This window comes from Scyliorhinus torazame, chromosome 14, assembly GCF_047496885.1.
Source record: "Scyliorhinus torazame isolate Kashiwa2021f chromosome 14, sScyTor2.1, whole genome shotgun sequence".
Taxonomy (NCBI): Eukaryota; Metazoa; Chordata; class Chondrichthyes; order Carcharhiniformes; family Scyliorhinidae; genus Scyliorhinus; species Scyliorhinus torazame.
In genome coordinates, this window is record NC_092720.1 from 56,505,917 (window position 1) to 56,521,933 (window position 16,017).

Consider the following 16,017-nt stretch of genomic DNA (forward strand, 5'->3'; position numbering starts at 1 on the left):
AATGGGCGAGAGCCAGTGTATAAAGCTATGTAAATATATCATCTTATCATGTATATATCTTGCTCAGGGCGATTTTGGGTCCTTTTGTTACCGGGGGAGGGGGGGGGGGTATTATTGTTTGTAAGGGGAAAAAAATGGTTTTGTTTTGTTAAAAAACTTTAATTAATATATATATATATATTTTTTTTTAAACCTAGATAAATGTGAAGTGATTCATGTAGGAAGGTCGAATTTGAATGCTGAATACAGGGTTAAAGGCAGGATTCTTGAAAGTGTGGAGGAACAGAGGGATCTCAGGGTCCACGTACATAGATCCCTCAAAGTTGCCACCCAGGTTGATAGGGTTGTTAAGAAGGCGTATAGTGTGTTGGCTTTCATTTACAGGGGGATTGAGTTTAAGAGAAACGAGGTTTTGCTGCAGCTTTATAAAACCCTGGTTAGACCACACTTGGAATATTATGTCCAGTTCTAGTCGCCTCATTATAGGAAGGATGTGGATTCTTTGGAGAGGGTGCAGAGGGGATTTACCAGGATGCTGCCTGGACTGGAGGGCATGTCTTATGAAGAAAGGTTAAGGGAATGAGGGCTTTTCTCACTGGAGTGAAGAAGGAAGAGAGGTGACTTGATAGAAGTGTACAAGGTGATGAGAGACATGGATAGAGTGGATAGCCAGAGACATTTGCCCCAGGCGGAAATGGCTATCACCAGGGGATATAATTTTAAGGTGATTGGAGGAAGGTATAGGGGAGATGTCGGAGGTCAGTTCTTTACACAGAGTGGTGGGTGTGTGGAATGCACTGCCAGCATTGGGGACATTTAAGCGACTCTGGGACAGGCACATGGACAGCAGTAAATTGAAGGGTTGTCCACAACCTGGTCGGAGAATCCCCGGGGGGCAGGCGTGAATCCCGCCCCGCCGCCCGGATGCCCTATTGTCCGGCGCTGTTTTTCGGGCGGTGGCGGGATCCCCGGGGGGACCCCCACGGTGGCCTGGCCCACGATTGGGGCCAACCGATCTGCGGGCAGGCTGTTTCCGTGGGGGGGGCCTTCTTTCCTCCGCGCCGGGCCCCTATAGGGCTCCGCCATATTGCCCGGGGATCGGCATGGAGAAGAGAACCCCCGCGCAAGCGCGGAAATACGCCGGCCGGGCTGCGCATGTGCGAGATCATGCCGCCTGTTCCACGCATGCGCGAACTCGCGCTGTCCCTTCGGCGCCGGCTGGAGCGGCGTCAACCACTCCGGTGTCAAACTAGCCCCCAAAAGTTCGGAGAATTCCTTACTTTCGGGGCTGTTGACGGTGGAGTGGTTGGCGCTGGTTTCCCGCCGGCGTGGGGACTTAGTCCACAGAAGGGCAAAGCAGACCGAAAACACCATAGTAAGATGAACTCTGATATAAATGGTTAACATTCACTAATTTTTAAAAAAACTGAGTAACTATTTTGACCAAATCTTAGCTGTAATCCTGCTAACTTCAGCTGTTTCTATAGTGTAGTGGTTATTATGTTCGCCCTGCACGTGGAAGGTCCCCAGTTCAAAAGCAGGCAGAACATTATCCGGGTGAATAAGCAAAATCACAAAAATGCACCTTCTTGTCCCTTCTGTGGTTGAAGGAAATTCCAGTTTTCTACGACGGCCTGCCATCCAAACCAAAATTAACGTTGTTCCTGAATTAAAATTGGCTGTTCCTCACTGGTCTTTCCTTTAGCAGATCTCACCAACTGACTATTTAACGTGCAAGTCTTTGTTCTCTTCTATCCTGGCACAAAGTAGGCAGCTTGGTTCATTGCCCACCCCTGTCTGGGGTTTTCCAGAATAGCTGCTGACCGAACCTACTATTGAATATAATTGAATATGCGGAATTTAGATGCACACACTAACCAGGTGTTGATCAGTAAAAACTATTTTCTGCTTTTCTTCGAATGGGACATATGTGACAAAGTAGGGGCAGTTTTAAGCCTTGCTACGCAACAGAAAGCAGACCGCCAAGTAGTTACAAACACCTGTGGGGTTCACTCGCTGATATCTCATACCAATTCTACAGAGGCAGGCAGCATGGTAGCATTGTGGGTAGCATAATTGCTTCACAGCTCCAGGGTCCCAGGTTCGATTCCGGCTTGGGTCACTGTCTGTGTGGAGTCTGCACATCCTCCCCGTGTGTGCGTGGGTTTCCTCCGGGTGCTCCGGTTTCCTCCCACAGTCCAAAGATGTGCAAGGTAGGTGGATTGGCCATAATAAATTGCCCTTAGTGTCCAAAATTGCCCTTAGTGTTGGGTGGGGTTACTGGGTTATGAGGATAGGGTGGAGGTGTTGACATTGGATAGGGTGCTCTTTCCAAGAGCCGGTGCAGACTCGATGGGCCGAATGGCCTCCTTCTGCACTGTAAATTCTATGATTCTATGATACAGCTTTTTCCAAGTTTAACTTTTTTTTCAGTCAGGAAAAATTGGTTGGGTTCTTCTTTAAATATACAGCTTAGGACTGGAGGGCCTCATGGTTTTTTTTTATACTTGCAACTGAATCAGCAGGCTGGGTTTAATATCTCATCTGAAACGGAGCATTCCTTCATTATCATATGGCAATATTGCCCTAGATTCTATTCTCCAGTTTCAGAACACGGATCCATGACTTTCTGAATGCAACCAAATGAACCAAGGCGGGAACTGATCTGAAATCTCAATACATGGGGTGGGATTCTCTGATCCTGAGGCTAAATGTTGACGCCGTCGGAAATGCCGTCGCGTTTCCCGATGGCGTCAACATGGTCCCAGGATCAGCAATTTTGGCCCCTACAGAGAACCAGCAGTTCACGCCGCTCCAGCTGCTGATCCGGCTGTAGAATGGGTGCCGGGGGATGCACGCATGCGCAGTGGGTCCGGTGTGAACCCACGCATGCGCAGTCCCACCGGCGTGATTTCCGCACATGTGAGGTGTCTCCCTTGTCCGCGCCGGTCACGGCCCAACATGGCATAGGAGTACAGGCGCAGGCGCGAAACAAAGGAGGCCAGTAGACAGAGGCCGGCCCGCCGATCGGTGGGTCCCGATCGCGGGCCAGGCCACATCGGAGGCCATGATGTATTGGGAAGTCAGCTGTGGAAGCCATCTCTTCCGGAAATTTTACTGTAATAATTAAAGCATTACACATTGCGAATTCAGCTCTTTTTTTAAAATAAAAATATTTTATTCAAAATTTTTGGCCAACCATAACAGTACATTGTGTATCTTTTACACAGCAATATAACAATATAAATAACAATGGCCAGTTTTTTAAACACGAAATAAATAATATATAAACAACATCAAAATTTAAATTAAAAAAAAAAACTAAATGGCAACTGCCTTGTCCCAAATAAATACCCTACAAAAATACAATTCAGCAGTCCAGGATACAATTACCTATAACAACAACCTATACATATTATACTTATACACTAACATCCCTGAGAGTCCTTCTGGTTCCTCCCCGCCCCCCCTGGGTTGCTGCTGCTGTCTTCTTCTTTTCCATTCCCTCTATCTTTCTGTGAGGTATTCGACGAACGGTTGCCACCGCCTGGTGAACCCTTGAGCCGATCCCCTTAGGACGAACTTAATCCGTTCCAGCTTTATAAACCCTGCCATGTCATTTATCCAGGTCTCCACACCCGGGGGCTTGGCTTCCTTCCACATCAACAGTATCCTGCGCCGGGCTACTAGGGACGCAAAGGCCAAAACATCAGCCTCTTTCACCTCCTGCACTCCCGGCTCTTCTGCAACCCCGAATATAGCCAACCCCCAGCTTGGTTCGACCCGGACCCCCACCACCTTCGAAAGCACCTTTGTCAGCCCCACCCAAAACCCCTGTAGTGCCGGACATGACCAGAACATGTGGGTGTGATTCGCTGGGCTTCTCGAGCATCTCGCACACCTATCCTCTACTCCAAAAAATTGACTGAGCCGTGCTCCAGTCATATGCGCCCTGTGTAACACCTTAAATTGTATCAGGCTTAGCCTGGCACACGAGGACGATGAGTTTACCCTACTTAGGGCATCAGCCCACAGCCCCTCCTCAATCTCCTCCCCCAGCTCTTCTTCCCATTTCCCTTTCAGCTCATCTACCATAATCTCCCCCTCGTCCCTCATTTCCCTATATATGTCTGATACCTTACCGTCCCCTACCCATGTCTTTGAGATCACTCTGTCCTGCACCTCCTGCGTCGGGAGCTGCGGGAATTCCCTCACCTGTGGCCTCGCAAAAGCCCTCAGTTGCATATACCGGAATGCATTCCCCTGGGGCAACCCATATTTTTCGGTCAGCGCTCCCAGACTTGCAAACGTCCCATCTACAAACAGATCTCTCAATTGTGTTACTCCTGCTCTTTGCCATGTTCCAAATCCCCCATCCATTCTCACCGGAGCAAACCTATGGTTATTTCTTATCGGGGACCACACCGAGGCTCCCGTCTTTCCCCTATGCCGTCTCCACTGCCCCCAAATTTTCAGAGTAGCCACCACCGCCGGGCTTGTGGTGTATTTCTTCGGTGAGAACGGCAACGGCGCCGTCACCATAGCTTGTAGGCTAGTCCCCCTGCAGGACGCCCTCTCCAATCTCTTCCACGCCGCTCCCTCCTCTTCTCCCATCCACTTACATACCATTGAGATATTGGCGGCCCAGTAGTACTCACTTAGGCTCGGTGGTGCCAGCCCCCCCCATCCCTACTACGCTGCAAAAATCCCTTCCTCACTCTCGGGGTCTTCCCGGCCCACACAAAACTCATAATACTCTTCTCAATCCTTTTGAAAAAAGCCTTCGTGATCACCACCAGGAGGCACTGAAACACAAAGAGGAATCTCGGGAGGACCACCATTTTAACTGCCTGTACCCTCCCTGCCAGTGACAGGGATACCATGTCCCATCTCTTGAAGTCCTCCTCCATCTGTTCCACCAACCGCATTAAATTTAACCTATGCAATGTACCCCAATTCTTGGCTATCTGGATCCCCAAGTAGCGAAAGTCCCTTGTTACCTTCCTCAGCGGTAAGTCCTCTATTTCTCTGCTCTGCTCCCCTGGATGCACCACAAACAACTCACTTTTCCACATGTTCAGTTTATATCCTGAAAATTCTCCAAACTCCCCAAGTATCCGCATTATCTCTGGCATCCCCTCCGCCAGGTCTGCCACATACAACAACAAATCGTCCGCATACAGAGATACCCGGTGTTCTTCTCCTCCCCTGAGTACTCCCCTCCATTTCCTGGAACCCCTCAATGCTATTGCCAGGGGCTCTATCGCCAGTGCAAACAATAATGGGGACAGAGGACATCCCTGCCTCGTCCCTCTATGGAGCCGAAAATACGCAGACCCCCGTCCATTCGTGACCACGCTCGCCATCGGGGCCCTATACAGCAGCTGTACCCATCTAATATACTCATCTCCAAAGCCAAATTTCCTCAACACCTCCCACAAATAATCCCACTTCACTCTATCAAATGCTTTCTCGGCATCCATCGCCACCACTATCTCCGCTTCCCCCTCTGGTGGGGGCATCATCATTACCCCTAGCAGCCTCCGTATATTCGTATTCAGCTGTCTCCCCTTCACAAACCCAGTTTGGTCCTCATGGACCACCCCTGGGACACAATCCTCTATCCTCATTGCCATTACCTTGGCCAGAATCTTAGCGTCTACGTTCAGGAGGGAAATAGGCCTATTGGACCCGCATTGCAGCGGGTCTTTTTCCTTCTTTAGGAGAAGCGATATCGTTGCCTCTGACATAGTCGGGGGCAGCTGTCCCCTTTCCCTCGCCTCATTAAAGGTTCTCATCAGTAGCGGGGCGAGCAAGTCCACATATTTCCTGTAAAATTCAACTGGGAATCCATCCGGTCCCGGGGCCTTCCCCGCCTGCATGCTCCTAATTCCTTTCACTACTTCCTCCATTTCGATCTGTGCTCCCAGTCCCACCCTCTCCTGCTCCTCCACCTTAGGAAATTCCAGCTGGTCCAGAAAACACATAATTCTCTCCTTCCCATCCGGGGGCTGAGCTTCATATAATCTTTTATAGAATGCCTTGAACACTCCATTCACTCTCTCCGCTCCCCGCTCCATCTCTCCCTCCTCATCCCTCACTCCCCCTATTTCCCTCGCTGCTCCCCTTTTCCTCAATTGGTGGGCCAGCAACCTGCTCGCCTTCTCCCCATATTCGTACTGTACACCCTGTGCCTTCCTCCACTGTGCGTCTGCAGTACCCGTTGTCAGCAAATCAAATTCTACGTGTAGCCTTTGCCTTTCCCTTTACAGTCCATCCTCCGGTGCCTCCGCATATTGCCTGTCCACCCTCAGAAGTTCTTGCAGCAACCACTCCCGTTCCCTACTCTCCTGCTTTCCTTTATGTGCCCTGATTGATATCAGCTCCCCTCTAACCACTGCCTTCAGCGCCTCCCAGACCACTCCCACCTGGACCTCCCCATTATCATTGAGTTCCAAGTACTTTTTAATACACCCCCTCACCCTTAGACACACCCCCTCATCCGCCATTAGTCCCATGTCCATTCTCCAGGGTGGACGCTGTACTTTTTCCTCTCCTATCTCCAAGTCCACCCAGTGTGGAGCGTGATCCGAAATAGCTATCGCCGTATACTCCGTCCCCCTCACCTTCAGGATCAACGCCCTTCCCAAAACAAAAAAGTCTATTCGCGAATAAAATTTGTGGACATAGGAGAAAAACGAAAACTCCTTGCTCCTAGGTCTGCTAAATCTCCATGGGTCTACTCCTCCCATCTGCTCCATAAAGTCTTTAAGCACCTTGGCTGCTGCCGGCCTCCTTCCAGTCCTGGACCTCGATCTGTCCAGCCCTGGTTCCAGCACCGTGTTAAAATCGCCACCCATTACCAACTTCCCCACCTCTAGGTCCGGGATACGTCCTAACATGCGCCTCATAAAGTTGGCATCATCCCAGTTCGGGGCATATACGTTCACCAAGACCACCGCCTCCCCCTGTAATTTGCCACTCACCATCACGTATCTGCCCCCACTATCCGCCACTATGGTCTTTGCCTCAAACATTACCCGCTTCCCCACTAGTATAGCCACCCCCCTGTTATTCGCATCTAGCCCCGAATGAAACACCTGCCCCACCCATCCTTTGCGTAGTCTAACCTGGTCTATCAGTTTCAAATGCGTCTCCTGTAACATAACCACATCTGCCTTAAGCTTCTTAAGGTGTGCGAGTACCCGTGCCCTCTTTATCGGCCCGTTCAGCCCTCTCACATTCCACGTGATCAGCCGGGTTGGGGGGCTCTTTACTCCCCCCTTGTCGATTAGCCATCCCCTTTTATCCAGCTCCTCACCCGGTTCCCACGCAGCTGTGTCCCCCCCCAGGCGGTGCCCTGCCGCCCCGCCCACCCCACCCCATACCAGCTCCCCCTTCTCCCCAGCAGCAGCAACCCAGTAAATCCCCCCTCCCACCCCCCCCCCCCCCCGCTAGATCCCCCACTAGCGTAGTTACACCCCCCATGTTGCTCCCAGAAGTCAGCAAACTCTGGCCGACCTTGGCTTCCCCCCGTGACCTCGACTCGCACCGTGCGACGCCCCCTCCTTCCTGCTTCCCTATTCCCGCCATAATTATCATAGCGCGGGAACTAAGCCCGCGCTTCTCTTTTGGCCCCGCCCCCAATGGCCAACGCCCCCAGCTCCTCCACCTCCCTTCCTCCCTCCCCCACAACCTGTGGAAGAGAGAAAAGTTACCGGGTCGCAGGATTAACAACATAAAAATCATCTCTCCCCCCTTTTTCCCCCCTCTTCGCCCCCCATATTCGCCCCACCACTTTGTCTCAAACGTTCTTTTTTAATAACCCGCTTATTCCAATTTCTCTTCAACAATAAATGTCCACGCCTCATCCGCCGTTTCAAAGTAGTGGTGCTTCCCTTGATATGTGACCCACAGTCTTGCCGGCTGCAGCATTCCAAATTTAATCTTCTTTTTATGAAGCACCGCCTTGGCCCGATTAAAGCTCGCCCTCCTTCTCGCCACCTCCGCACTCCAATCTTGATATACGCGGATCACCGCGTTCTCCCACCTACTGCTCCGAGTTTTCTTTGCCCATCTGAGGACCATCTCTCTGTCCTTAAAACGGAGGAATCTCACCACTATGGCTCTGGGAATTTCTCCTGCTCTCGGTCCTCGCGCCATCACTCGGTATGCTCCCTCCACCTCCAACGGACCCGTCGGGGCCTCCGCTCCCATTAACGAGTGCAGCATCGTGCTCACATATGCCCCGACGTCCGCCCCTTCTGCACCTTCAGGAAGACCAAGAATCCTTAAATTCTTCCTCCTCGCATTATTCTCCAGCACCTCCAGCCTTTCCACACATCGTTTATGGTGTGCCTCGTGCATCTCCATCTTCACCACCAGGCCCTGTATATCGTCCTCGTTCTCGGCAGCCTTTGCCTTCACGACCCGAAGCTCCCGCTCCTGGGTCTTTTGCTCATCTTTTAGCCCTTCAATCGCCTGTAATATCGGGGTCAACAGCTCCTTCTTCATCTCCTTTTTAAGCTCTTCCACGCAGCGTTTCAAAAACTCGTGTTGTTCAGGGCCCCATATTAAACTGCCACCTTCCGACGCCATCTTGGTTTTTGCTTGCCTTCCTTGCCGCTGCTCTAAAGGATCCACCGCAATCCGGCCACTTTCCTCTCCTTTTTCCATCCGTATCCAGGGGGGATTCCCTTCTGGTTTACCGCACAGTACTTTTAGCCGTTAAAATTGCCGTTGGGGCTCTTATTAAGAGCCCAAAAGTCCGTTCCACCGGGAGCTGCCGAAACGTGCGACTTAGCTGGTCATCGCCGCACCCGGAAGTCGCTGAATTCAGCTCTCTAATGAACAAAACCCAAATAGAAGTTTGTGTTCTAACATGTCAAAGGTATTCCTTTATAAGTAAATATTGTTGATAGCTATTCCCATGAGAGTTATAACTGATTGGGAACAGAATGTGGTACTGTTTATTGCACCAAACATCAGACCATTCTCAGTGATAAATAAGATACAAGGTAATGAAAAGTCATAGCTTTCTTCAAAAATCTATCATCTGTACAACCCTAGGGGCGGCATGTGGCGCAGTGGTTAGCACTGGGACTGCGGCGCTGAGGAGCCAGGTTCGAATCCCGGCCCTGGGTCACTGTACGTGTGGAGTTTTCACATTCTCACCATGTCTGCATGGGTTTTACCCTCACAACCCAAAGATGTGCAGGTTAGGTGGATTGGCCACGCTAAATTGCCGTGTATTGGGGGGGAAAAAAAAAATTGGGTACTCTAAATTTATATTTTAAAAATCTCTAGAACCCTAGAGGAGCAGAGGGGCGGTGCAGTGGTTAGCACTGTTGCCTAACAGCGCTGAGGACCCGGGTTCGATCCCTTCCGCGGGTCACTATCCGTGTGGAGTTTGCACATTCTCCTTGTGCCGGCGTGGGTCTCACCCCCACAACCTAAAGATGTGTATGGGAGGTAGATTGGCCACGCTAGATTGCCCCTTAACAAAACCCTTACAGCAGCAGTAAAGCCCTCTGATTTCTTTCTGCTATCCTTGTCTTTATGAAAACACCAGCAAATTAATACCATATTAGGTTTCCTTGCTTGCATTGAGGCATTCCAAATACATTCATAAAATCATAGAATTTACAGCGCAGAAGGAGGCCATTCAGCCCATTGAGTCTGCACCAGCCCTCGGAAAGAGCACCCTACTTAAGCCCACACATCCACCCTATCCCAGTAACCCCCCTAACCTTTTTGTTTGGACACTAAGGGAAATTTAACATGGCAAATACATCATACCTGCACATGTTTGGGCTGTGGAAGGAAACTGGAGCACCGGGATTAAACCCATGCAGACACAGGGAGAACTTGCAGACACTGCACGGACAGTCACACGAGGTCGGAATTGAACCTGGGAGCTGATGTACCTGGGAGCTGATGTACCTGGGGGCAAACTTGCTTCAGCTAAGAGCCACTACAGAACCCAGATTTAATCTTATTCACTGGGTCCATGGAGCTGTGAGGCATCAGTGCTAACCACCAGTGCCGCCCCCAGTTAGGACCTTTTGTATTTATTGAACAAGATTTGAATTCCGATCAGCCATGATTAAGTCAGCAAAGCAACCCCTCCTCAGTGTAGAAGGTTGAAAATAAATGCAGTCACAGCATAAAAAAATAGAATTAATTAAATATGACCCCTATCTTGTAGCATCTTTTTTCTAATAAATCATCAGAATTACTTTTACAGGAGCAACAGTGGACATTGAGCAGGGATTAGGAGATGTTAAAGGAAAGGACCAGTAAATAATTTTAGGAGTCACTTCAAGAAAATGATAATGTAACAATTGGTTTTGGGGAGAGAACTCCATAATGCAGAGAATGGTGATGGCAGGCTGTAGGAGAGAGGAGGCAAATGGTGTGTATTGCAGGAAGTAGACCTAAAGATTTCAGTAGAGTGGAGAGAACCATGATAGGATAACATTGATAGAGGTATCAGCAATACCTGTGTAGTCAGGCTTTAATTTTTGCAGAATATTTATTCCTGTTAGGTGCAGATTAAAAATATATTTGCTACACTTTGCGTGACTTATTTAATTTGCGCAATCTTATATTTGCTCAAATTCACAGATTATCGTGAGAACTGGTTTTCCTTTGAAACCAAATGGCAATTTTACCTTCAGCTGAGGGGAATTGAGAAGGATGGCTGTGATAGTGCAATGTTTCCAAGAATCTATGACATTGAAGAACAAAACAAGGTACTATCTGATAGAAAACAGCCTGAATGCCTCGTCATTTGAGGAATAAAGAGTTTGCTTATCTTTAATCAGTCGTTCTATCTCACATTTCCCTAATTATTACATCAGTTCAAACTTCAAATTTGAAGTTTAAATAATTCTATCATTACTACTAACATTTAAAATGCAACATACTCCACAACGAATTGTGATGCAGTGATAGTATCCCTGCCTCTGAGATGCAAGCTCCTGGTTTGAGTCCCACCCAGGACTTGATGGCAAAAGAAGGTACGTTCACAACACAGTCAAACAGGTTGAGTGTGTCAACCTGCAAATCCTTCCAACATGCCAATGGCTGGTGGTAAGAGTGGATAGGCTCCAGATCAGCCATGATTGATGTGGAGTGGCACCCCTCAATCCTTAAGCCCCGATTGACAGACTAGTGACCTGCTCCGGGAATTACCAGCAATGGAAATAAAAAGTAGTCTGCCTTAGTGCACCACTAGGCACGGGAAGATAATTAGAACACTCCTCAACAAAAACGGGTAGAGATATCTGCTTTGTTATGAAGGACAGGATCATATTTTACATTTTATGAAACTACTTATTCTTCATATTGTTTAAATTTTGTTTGTAACTATTGTGAAATGGATATATTCAGCAAGCATATGCATAAACTTTTATGAATGAAGTTTTCAAGAAATGGAATAGGAAATTTAATTTTGAATGTTGAACTGGAACTGCAAAGATAACATGAAACTGACTAAAATTATTCTGCGGAAGACAAACTTTTATTTGTTATGCATCAATGCTGAAAATGCTTTCATATAACCAACATCAAGCTCCCTGTGTAATTACCCAGAAACCTTCATTTTAATGTTGTAATAGACTCAGTGGGCAAGATCTTCCGGCTGTTCACACCAGATCCTGCTGACGGCACACTCCCGCCACAGACATCCCGGTGGATTCAATGGGAAATCCCATTAACCGCAGAGGGACCAGAAGATCCCGCACTGGCCAATGGGGGGGCCACCTTCTGCTTCTGAGAAACACACCATGGGGAAGCCAGACAATCTCTCCCAAAATATTTACAATCGTCACAGTAATAGATATTCTGAAAGTTGGTTCAAGAGTAGGGATGGACAATAAGTGCTGGCCTTGCCAGTTTACATTTCCCGCTGCCTTGGGAAAGCACGCAGCATAATCAAAGACCCTTCCCACCCCAGTTATTCTCTCTTCCATCGGGCAGGAGATACAAAAGTCTGAGAATACACACTAACAGATTCAAAAACAGCTTCTTCCCCGCTGTTACCAGACTCCTGAATGACCCTCTCATGGACTGAACTGCTCTCTCCACACATCTTCTCTATTGAGTAGTACTGCACTCCGTATGCTTCACCTGGTGTCTCTGTCTATGTGTTTACATTGTGTATCTACTGGATGTCCTATGTTTTTACATGTAAGGAGCGATCTGTCTGGATTGTACACAGAACAATACTTTTCACTGCATCTCGGTACACGTGACAATAAATCCAAATCTTGAACAATATAAGTGGATTTAAAACTGCAGTTTAAAACTGTGACAGGAAGCAGTCATCACAATACATTAAATCACAGCTTTGTCAAATAATAATTTGCATTTACTGATTACCTCCACTATCACTGATAACCTCCATTCAAGGTATCTCCGATTTAAAAAAAAATGCCAGATGCACTTTAATTAGAAGATTAGTTTGTCGTGTCATAATGTAGGTATGCAGTGATCGAAATGCACATAATTATTTCTGAATAGAGCTAAATGAATACTTGCTATATCAAGTGTCCAATTTTGATTGTAGAGATGAAGTGTTGGACAATACTGGCAATAGAATCTTAATCCTGTGAATTGGTTACAATAATTTATTTCACATCTTTTCTTTATACATGAAGCCCTGGATGTGCACTTCTTGAAACTCAATCTACTTTTTTCCAATAAAGGGGCAATTTTGCATGGCCAATCCACCCAACCTGCACTTCTTTTGGGTTGTGGGGGTGAGACCCACCAGCACGGGGAGAATGTGCAAACTCCACACGGACAGTGATCCGGGGCCGGGATCGAACTCGGATCCCCGGTGCCGTGAGGCACCAGTGCTAACCACTGCGCCACCATATAACCCGAGCCTAAATCTACTTTTGCACTGCTGAGGCATTACTGAACAATCTGCAGAGATCTTAATTGAACCTTGACAAAGAGTCACCAGAGTCAAAACATTGGTCGGGTTTCTCTGTTTCAGAAACTAAGTGTTGACACAGGTACTGAATCGGGGGACTTCCTCGACAACTAAATTAGCACCGGTCCCAGAGCAATTCATGATCCATTAATGGGCGAGCAGCGGCGCCACGTGGAACTCGATTCTAATGACAAACCGTGTCCAATTTGCTGGGGTCGGGATTGCCACTCGAGGGGCTGACAAGCTGAAGCAGAATATTAGCACTCCACTCCCCACACATATTCATTCATTCTAGCCAACAAGATAGCAGCACAAAGAGCAGCCCCCCGGTTCATGGACGCCGAACTGGAGACCCTGCTGGATGCCGTGGAGAGGTGGGTAACTCTGTACCCCGGGGTGCGCAGGAGGCTGCCACCCGCTGATGTACACCGTGCCTGGGTGCAGGTGTCAGAGGCCATGAGAGCCGCCCGCCCCATTGCCAGGATTAGACAGCAGTGCAGGAAGAAGCTGCACAACCTCCTTGGGGCGGCCAGGGTGAGTAGGCAGTACAGTGCCCCGGCAACACACCCTGTCCCACACACATATAAACCCCCCTACCACCCAGAAGGAGACCAAAACCCACCCGCCAGCAGTGTGTGCGTTCCCCACCTTGCACCACATGCCAGCATCCATACCGCACACCATGGCTGGACACCCAGCTGCCCACACCCTCTGCCTGTATCCGACTGCCCAACATTGTACACTTTTTGTCTTCCCCCGCCACCGCCCCCCATTCCCCCAGGAGAAGGCAGCACATAACCGCAGTAAGAAGACTGGAGAGGGAACGCCGGACCTGCGGCCCCCTCACTGTCATGGAGCAGCGGGCACCAGGCCTGGTCGGTGGGCCCGGAGAGAAGGCAGTCACTGAGGCGGAGGTCGGCATTGGGCAACCAAGTGAGCCCCTGTTGAGTTGCGGTGTCCCTATCGCACACATGGCACGACCCACACCACAACCCGTGATCCAATCATGCATCATATCTTGTGTCTTGCACGATCACCTGGCGACGAGGCGAGCCCTTCTGGTGTACACCAACTCCAAACAGATTCCAGCAACGAGGAGGCAGCGGACAGTGACGTGAGCCCCCGAAACGCCAGCCCGAGACACCCTGGAGCACCAGTCTGGAACGACACTGACTTCCCGCCACAGCTGTCTCCAACACTCTCCACCATCCCAGAAACGCCCACCTCGGTTGAGCACATTAGTGAAGTGGCTCCGGGGGCACCATCTGGTGTGCACCACACAAGTGCTGCTGTTTATCAGTTGGAGGTAGAAACCCTCAAGGGGGTAGACGGTCCGAGGGCACGACAATGGCGGTCCGTGCCTGGACACCTTGATCCCAGGGTGGTCACCCTGACCCCCCCAGCCCATGCCCCGCCAGCCCTGCCATCTGCAGGACAGGCAGTCCATGGACGCGACTCTGGGAACATGTCCTATCTCCTCTCCCTCCCTCAGCAGCCAAGGCGGCGGTTTCCGTTTTTTAAAACCACAAGTGAAATGCACCGTCGGTAATTCCTCCTGCAGAGGCGGAACATTGCGGGAGCCCAGGATAATACCGGTCCGGGCCCTTTAATAATATGCATGTGTGGAATAGAATGCATTGACGCCCCCGTCCGGCACCAGAGCATAGCATTCTGTCGGGCGCCCGGCGCTGGCAACGATATTCAGCTGATTGGCAATTCTTCGCCCAATCGGGTTTCCCGATTTCGGGGTCGCCGATGGAGAATTCCGCCCATTAGTTCTGTTCTCTCTCCACAGATGCTGTCAGACCTGTTGAGATTTTCCAGCATTTTCTGTTTTTGTTTCAGGTTCCAGCATCCACAGTAATTTGCTTTTATCTTAAGTGACTAGTTAAGTCTAAGTGTATTATTGTTTTGAATAGTTATCCCACACATCACAATTAGTATATGTCTCATATTTTCACAAGAGCACAAAACCTTAAATGGTAGCAAGATTATGGATGAATGATTTGACATCATCTAACTCGCCTCCTTAAGAACCACAATCATTGTGTGTCTGTGACCTCCTTTATAGAACATAAATGGTTTGTATCAGGTTGTGGTTTACAGATAACAGGCATCGCTGATACATGTACGACACTGCATTGTTTCCAAGAACAGTTGCAACATCACTTGCTTAAAAAAACTTTTTGATAACGTCCTAAAAGTGGAAAATAGAATAAATTACTTTGAACAAAAGGTTTTTGTGAAAAATAAAAGCAGCCCGTCAGCAACAACATTCATTTATGTAGTGACTTTAACATAGAAAACATCGCAAGGCATTTTATTGGGGCAGGGGAAGAAATTTTAAAAAAGGAATAACCTCAAAGGGAAATACTTTTGCAGGTGTCATTAGCCAGTGGAAAGATACCTGTAGATGGGTTGTAGGCCAGCCTTGAGCCCATATTAGAAAAGAGCGTTGTCTGAAACAGGCAACTCCAGATCCATTAGTCTTATTTGGATCCCATTTAAAATAATGGAACTGAGATGTAAACTTGATCATTTGTTGGGCGGCACGGTGGCATAGTGGTTAGCACTGCTGCCTCAGAGCTCCAGGGACCCGAGTTCAAGTCCAGCCTTGCCCGACTGTCTGTGTGGAGTTTGCACATTCTCCCCGTGTCTGCATGGGTTTCCTCCGGTTTCCTCCCATAGTCCAAGGATGTGCAGGTTAAGTGGATTGACCATGCCAAATTGCCCCTTAGTGTCCAGGGTTGTGCAGGTTAGGTTAAGGGAGTAGTGCGGGATGGGCAGGTGAGTGGACCTAGGTAGTGTGTTGGGAGGGTCAGTGCAAACTCGATGGGCCAAATGGCCTCCTTCCGCACTGTAGGGATTCTGTAGGGATTCGATAACAATGAAAATACGGTTGCATTTATATAGCACCTTTCACACCGTGAGGAAGTCCCAAAACTACTAATTAAGTACTTATCAAGTACAGTTACAGTTGTAACTTAGAGTACAGCAGCCAATTTGCACACATCAAGGTCGCTCAAACAGCAATTAACTAATGACCATGTTTCCTCCTGGCGCTCCGGTTTCCT

General features: G+C 48.8%; 1 protein-coding gene across 1 annotated transcript in view; it reads left to right on the forward strand.

Annotated features, from left to right (window-relative positions):
* Window positions 1–16,017, forward strand: part of LOC140389747 (uncharacterized) — a 53,737-nt gene that overhangs the window by 17,690 nt on the left and 20,030 nt on the right. The window contains exon 5 of the mRNA XM_072474215.1: window positions 10,627–10,754. Coding sequence (XP_072330316.1) covers window positions 10,627–10,754 — 128 coding nt within the window. The remainder of the gene's footprint in view (window positions 1–10,626; window positions 10,755–16,017) is intronic.